Source organism: Aegilops tauschii, chromosome 4 (genome assembly GCF_002575655.3).
Source record: "Aegilops tauschii subsp. strangulata cultivar AL8/78 chromosome 4, Aet v6.0, whole genome shotgun sequence".
Taxonomy (NCBI): domain Eukaryota; kingdom Viridiplantae; phylum Streptophyta; class Magnoliopsida; order Poales; family Poaceae; genus Aegilops; species Aegilops tauschii.
In genome coordinates, this window is record NC_053038.3 from 486,780,441 (window position 1) to 486,787,031 (window position 6,591).

At 46.8% G+C, this 6,591-nt stretch overlaps 1 protein-coding gene across 2 annotated transcripts; it reads left to right on the forward strand.

The window, feature by feature from the left end:
- The first annotated feature begins 878 nt into the window (after window positions 1-878).
- Window positions 879-3,225, forward strand: LOC109748825 (myb-related protein Hv33). Of its 2 annotated transcripts, XM_020307849.4 has the most exons (4): window positions 1,092-1,209; window positions 1,281-1,424; window positions 1,516-1,645; window positions 1,744-3,225. In XM_020307849.4, exons 2-4 carry the CDS (start codon window positions 1,292-1,294, stop codon window positions 2,141-2,143), a joined length of 663 nt encoding a protein of 220 aa, XP_020163438.1. In that variant the 5' UTR covers window positions 1,092-1,209; window positions 1,281-1,291; the 3' UTR covers window positions 2,144-3,225. The 2 variants fall into 2 exon arrangements, with proteins under 2 accessions (XP_020163437.1, XP_020163438.1); XM_020307848.4 differs by having other exon boundaries at window positions 879-1,424; window positions 1,744-3,224.
- Window positions 3,226-6,591: the final 3,366 nt, after the last annotated feature.

Below are 6,591 nucleotides of genomic sequence, written 5' to 3' on the forward strand. Positions count from 1 at the left end.
TGGCGCTGGGGTTCCTTCCAGCGGCGAGGGCTGGGTTCTGCAGGAGCCGCGGGCGGCCGGCGCTGCCGTGCTTAGGGGTGGCAGTGCTGGTGGCGTGGTTGTGGCGGTGCGTGTGCGTCCAGGGGTCCGGCCGGGTCTCCGTCCCGGCTTGGGCGTGCGGCGTGCGGCGCGGGCAGGCTGTTTGTGGTTCTTCCTTGGATGCGGTGGCGGCGGTTCTCTCCCCCTCTTCGACGGACGCGCGCCGTCAATGGCATCTCGCTAGTTGGTGCCAATGGCCGTGGTGGGGCGAAGTAGAGTGCTTCGGGTGGGAAGGCCAGTAGGATGGGGGCTTCGACGAGGTCGAGCCGCCCGTCGCCGGTCGGGGCCGTGTGCCGCTCCTTCCTTCCCACTTCCCCAACCTGGTGCTTGTTGGTTGCTGACTCGGTGCTCTGAGGCGGGACGGTCGTTGCAGTTTTCGGCGATGGTTGGGGTTTGCACTGGCCAAAGCTTGCTCCTTTGATGATTCCAGGACGGTCTGGATGCAGGGCGGCGGCCCTGGCGGTGGGAGGCGTGTTGATCTTGGGCGGATTGCGCGGCTCGGGTGCGGGCGGGCAGACATGGCTGCTCGGGCAGCATGGATGCGGGTGGTTGGCGGAGTGAGGTTGCGTTGGAGGGATTGGTGCATCGGGGTATATCACTTGTCTAGTCTCTGTACTGGCCGACGGTGGCGGCGTCCGTGGACGTCGTACCCTCCCTGCAGGCTCCGTCGCGGTGCTCCCTCTCCCTTCAGATTACTCCGGGTGAAAACTTGATCCGCGGGATCGGATGGTGGCGGCTTTAGTCGTTCCCTTGTTGGAGGCATCGTTTTGGAGTCCTCGCTCCGCCGTTGGCCGTCTCATTTCTCCTCGGTGGATTGCTCATGGTGATCTCCGTCGGCTCTAAGCGACGCTTCTTTGTTCATCTTTTTGGTGCTTTGTAGTCGTTGGAGTGGTGGGTTGGTGCCCGGCACCCTTGTATCTAGCCTTGGGTGTGTGGTGTGGTAGTGGGGTGTGTGTTTGTATCGGCTCGCGGTTGTAATCGGTGGTGCTTTATAATATAAAGCGGGGGAAACCCTTTTTCGTAACGAGGAGGGGTTGGAGCATTAATTGGGAGATACCTGATCTCTAGACATGGAGTAGTGATAAACACAACGCCTTGGTCGTCTCCTCCGCCAGCTTCCAACAGCTATCGGTCTGCTGCTCTGCCTGCACCGCCGTGCCGAAAGGATAGCTGAGCTGAAGAGCTGCATTCTTGTTTGGCAGCTGAGCGTGGCATGTCGAAGGCGCCGCGCGGCCCCAGGAAGGCGGTGAGGAGAGGCCCGTGGTCGAGGGAGGAGGACGCTAAGCTGACGGACCACATCGCCAAGCATGGCCTCGGCCGCTGGAGTGATATCCCCAGGCTAGCAGGTACGTAGTAACTCCCCGTCTCGGCCGATTGTGTAGTGCTAACATTGCATCCTATTTTACCATGCATGCTCTGTGTGTGCAACTGCAATAGGCATTGAGAGGGGCGGAAAGAGCTGCAGGCTGAGGTGGTTAAACTACCTCCGGCCGGACCTCAAGCGGGCCGCGCTCTCGCAGGAAGAGGAGGATCTCATCATCCAGCTCCACTCCATCATAGGCAACAGGTACATACTACTCCTACTCTCTTTTTTCCGAGAAGAGGAGGTGACTCTCGGCCTCTGCATCGTTGTCATTGATGAGGAAATTATTCATGCATGGGCAGCTGGACTCTGATCGCGGCGTGCTTGCCGGGGCGGACGGACAACGGGGTCAAGAACTTCTGGAACGCCTCCATCAAGCACAAGCTCCGCCGGCGTGGCATCGACCCGGACACCCACGAGCCGATGGTCGACGAGGGCACGAGGAACGGCGACGCCCAGCACATCCTGCCATCCCACCTTGCGGCAGGTAGCAACACGTGCAGCCATGGAGCCCTTCCGCTGCCGGACTCCATCACTAGCTACGTGGACACGGACCCGCTAGAGCTCCAGCACGGCGTTGTACTTGTACAGCCGGTGGTGTCGAGCTCCAGCAAGGTGGGCTCTGACCCGTCCAGCACCGGCTCCGACACCGGCGAGCAGTGCCCCAACGGCGCAGACAGGGCAGCCAGTTGTTCGATCTGACGGAGAGCAGTACTACTACTACCGAGTCAGGCACCACCACTACACCTGCTCCCGTCGCCGACTGGAAGCTGATTGGAGCTGCTCCGCGAGTACCTTAACTGGCTCGGTTTCGTATTGGGTCTAGTAGAGTAGTAGTATAAGTTATACTCCCTCCCTTCCATAATGTATAGATTTTTAAAAAAGTCAAACTAAACAAACTTTAACGGAGTTTATAGAGAAAACTTTTTATATATACAATTCCAAACATATACAACATGAAACTAAACAAACTTTAACGGAGTTTACAGACTCCTTTCTTCCTTGTGTATCGGGCGGAAGCAGTGCTTCCCACGGAACTCATATATGGGTCACCTTGAGTACTTGCCTACGATGAAGTAGCGCAAGAGCAGCTACGGCATGACGATGTCGTGCTCCTCGAGAAAAATCGTCTCTGGGCCGCTGTGCGTGTTGCACGCTATCAGCAAGCCCTGCGCCGCTATCATAGCCGCAGGGTTCATGCCCGGAGCCATGAGGAAGACGACCTTGTCCTTAGGCGCGTTCAGTCCGCCAAGGGTAGCAACAAGTTGACGCCGAAGTGGGAAGGCCCTTACTAGGTAATACAAGTCACCAGGCCTGGTTAAAGTTTGTACTCTTTGACATTTCAAAAACTCTATACATTATGAAACGGAGGGAGTACTTGTGCTTTTTCGAAAAAATAAATAAATAACAGTTTTGCTAAAGCACATTTATATGTTCTCTTTTCTTTTTCTTAATTGTTTGATTCAGTCACTTAGATATGCCCTAGACAGACCCAAGAAATAACACCTGGTGCTTGAACTGATTGATACAGTGTCATCACGGCAAGCAATCCATTACGCGCGTGCGCGCATATCAGTACGGACGTACGTGCAATATATCCATCGCCCCTATTGTTAAGAATTAAATTAACTAAGGTCCCTTTCAACGCATTGCTCCTTAGATAATATGCTAAGTGCATTATTTCTTTACTAATTTCTTCAATGGATTAGTGTTTAGCTTTTGTAGCTAAGCTTTTCTCATATAATTGTTCAATGAGCCCTGGTTCGGTACATCCCCTAAACCCTAAATCTAAACTCTTTCTCTCTCTCTCTACACACACACAAAAATATTTCCTACTAGCCACTGGTAGTTACCATCACTAGAGTTTTGTATGTTGCATGTAGTATCTATCAAATCAAAGAGTGAATATACTTATAATAATAAAATAGTATATATAATACCACATGATAGTATACGAGACATGAGGGTAACTACCCCGAATGATAGGATGTACTTTTTTCTGTATACGCTATATGCAGAGTAGCATCACACAAACTGGCTCAACCAACCCCCCCCCCCCCCCCCCCCGCGTCCCCCGTCCTGGGCCTTGCCCATTTTTTCAAGAGACAAAAATAGGCGCGTTAGGTTGGATTGAAACTCCCGATCTCTTAGTTTTACTCGACAGCTGACCTGCTGTGCCTAACTAGTTTTATTCTTGTTATTATTAGCATCTTCTCAGTCTTGTTTGGCCTTTTTTCTTTCGTTTTTCTTTTATTTTTTTCTTTATTTTCTCTTTTATTTTTCATTTGCTTAAAGTGAACTTTTTTCAAATATGTGAACTTATTTATTACATCTGTGAACTTCTTTTCAAATGAAAGAATGTTTCTTTTGCAGACTTTTACCATATTCATGAATTTTTTTGTAAAATTCCTGAACTTTTTTCAATTTCGTGAACTTTTATCAAATTCATGAATTTTTTTCAAATTCGTGAACATTTTGTCAAACCGATGAACATTTTTTCAATTTCATGAACTTGTTTGTCACATTAGTGTACTTTTTTCAAATTGATGAACCATTTTTAAACTTGTGAACTTTTCTTTAATTTATTAACATTCTTTTGAATTTTAAAAACCGACAGCCATGTAACTAGACATCACTATTATATAACAAAGCTTCCTGCCTCCTTGTGTGGGTAACCAGCCGAGGTGGGACTAAAACAGCGCACGACACAGAGTACTGCCTCCAAGTACGTAAATGCAGGCTGCAACAAAAAGCCCAAAACAAGTTTATGCCTTGCGTGCAAGTGATTAGTTTGGACCATGGAATTGACGTCCCTCCTGCAGGTGCATGCTGGTCGCTACATGTGGCAGCACTTTTTCAACACCAACACAAAAAACCCCAAAATTATTTTTTCTGTATTGGTTCAGTCTTCGGTTTGTAGGTTTTTTGCCCACCCCTAGCACCAAGGAGGAAAAAATCGCGAAATTAAAAATTGTTCATCAATCTTAAAAAAGTTAACAAGTTTGATAAGATAGGTTCGCAAAATTGAAAAAATTTCATCCATTTGAATACAAAGTTCACGAATTTGACAAAAAAAGGTTCAAGAATTAAATATTTTTTTCACAGGAGGCCCCGACTAGACCGGTCCCTTGTCACGTGTGGAAATAGGGAAAAACAAAAATAACATATTTAAGTACCCATTTAGATTATGTTTAAAAAAATTCCTTCAAACCTGACATGAATGCCTACCATGGGCATGCCCACTTGCTGGCAAAAGTTAAGGTCATTTCATGAATGTTCAAAAAAAAACACCATGTTCAATGGAGCGTGTTTGGCCAAAAGGCTTTGTCTGAGAACACGTTGTTTCCCAACATCCTTGAAATGACCCAATTTTTTCAATGGCCCTGTATGACCAATTCAAGGCACCATGCCGAGTTGTTTTTGTTTTCGACAATTTTTTTATTTTTCGAAGTTTTCTCGGTCAAAAAGGTCAATAAATGGCCAGACATGTTGCAACTTGCATACAGTGTCGGAAATTGTTCAAATCTGGTGTTGATGAATACCATGGGCATGCCCACCTGCTTGCAAAAGTTTGGGTCATTTTAAGAATGTCCAAAAACTAGACCATGTTCAATGGAGGGTGTTCGGGTTTGGTGAGAAGGATCCGTCTAAGAACCCGTTATTTCTCGGCATCCTTCAAATGACCCCAATGTTTTTCCACCAGGTTCTATGACCAATTCAAGGCACCATGTCAAGTTTTTTGAGTTTTTGACAATTCTTGCATTTTCTAGAGTTTTGACCGGCCGATAAATGGTCGGAGGTGACGCAACTTGCGTACAGTATCAGATTCGTTCAACCTCGCATGTATGCCTACAATGGGCATGCTCACCTACTGAAATTTTTTAAGGTCATTTCATGCATGACCGAAAATAGAACATGTCCAATGAAAGGTCTTCGGGTAGACCAGAAGGGTCCGTTTGAGAGAATGTTTTTTGGCATCTGTCAAATGACCCCACTTTTTTCCGTGAGCTTATATGACTAATTTCAGGCACCATACCAAGTTTTTCTGGTTTTCAACAAATCTGGCAATTTCTGGAGTTTTCTTGTCAAAAAAGTCTGATAAATGGCCGGACGTGTCGCAACTTGCATAAGGTGTCGAAAACATTCAAACCTAATAAGGATGCCTAACATGGGCATGTCCACCTTAAAAAAGTTGGGTTCATTTCAAGAATGTCCAAAACTAGGCCATGTTCAACAGAGGGTGTGCGGGTAAGGCAGAATGCTTCGTCTGAGAGCACGTTGTATCTCGACATCTTTGAAATTGACCTAATTATTTTTCATGGACTTCTATGACCAATTCAAGGCACCAAATTTTGCATTTTCTAGAGTTTTCTTGGTCAAAAAAGACGGAATGTCTCGCAACTTGTATACGGTGTTGGAAATTATATAAACCTAGCATGGATGCCTATCATGGCCATGGCCATGCCCATCATCTTTCAAAAGTTGGGATCATTTCAAGAATATCCAAACCTAGACCACGTTCAACGTTCAACGGAGTGTGTTCTTGTAGGCCAGAAGGCTCCGTCGAGAGCACGTTGTTTTTCAACATGCTGAAATGGACCTATTTTTGTCATGGCCTTGTATGACCAATTCAAGGAACTAGGCCAAGTTGGTTTTCACAATTTTTGCATTTTGTCGAGTTTTCTCGGTCAAAAAGAGACAGATAAATGGTCGGATGGGTCGCAATTTGTATACAGTGTCGAAAAATATTCAAACATGGCATATATGCGTACCATGGGTATGCCTACCTGCTTGCAAAAGTTGAGGCCGTTTCAAGAATGTCCAAAACTTGGTCATGTTTAACGGGGTATTTGCTAGAAGGGTCCGTTTGAAATCATGTTGTTTTTTGACATCCGTCAAATGGACCCAAATTCTTTCCACCAGCTTCTATGGACACTTTAAGGCACAATGCCAAGTTGTTCGAGTTTTCGACAATTCCACATTTTCTGAAATTTTCTCGGCGAAAAATGACCGATAAATAGCCCGACGTGACACAATTTGCATACGTTGTTGGAAATCGTTCAAACCTGGCATGAATGCCTCAAATGTCCGCTACTACAAGAAGTTGAGGTCATTTATCCATAGTAAAAAAACACCAGTTTAGAGGAGTG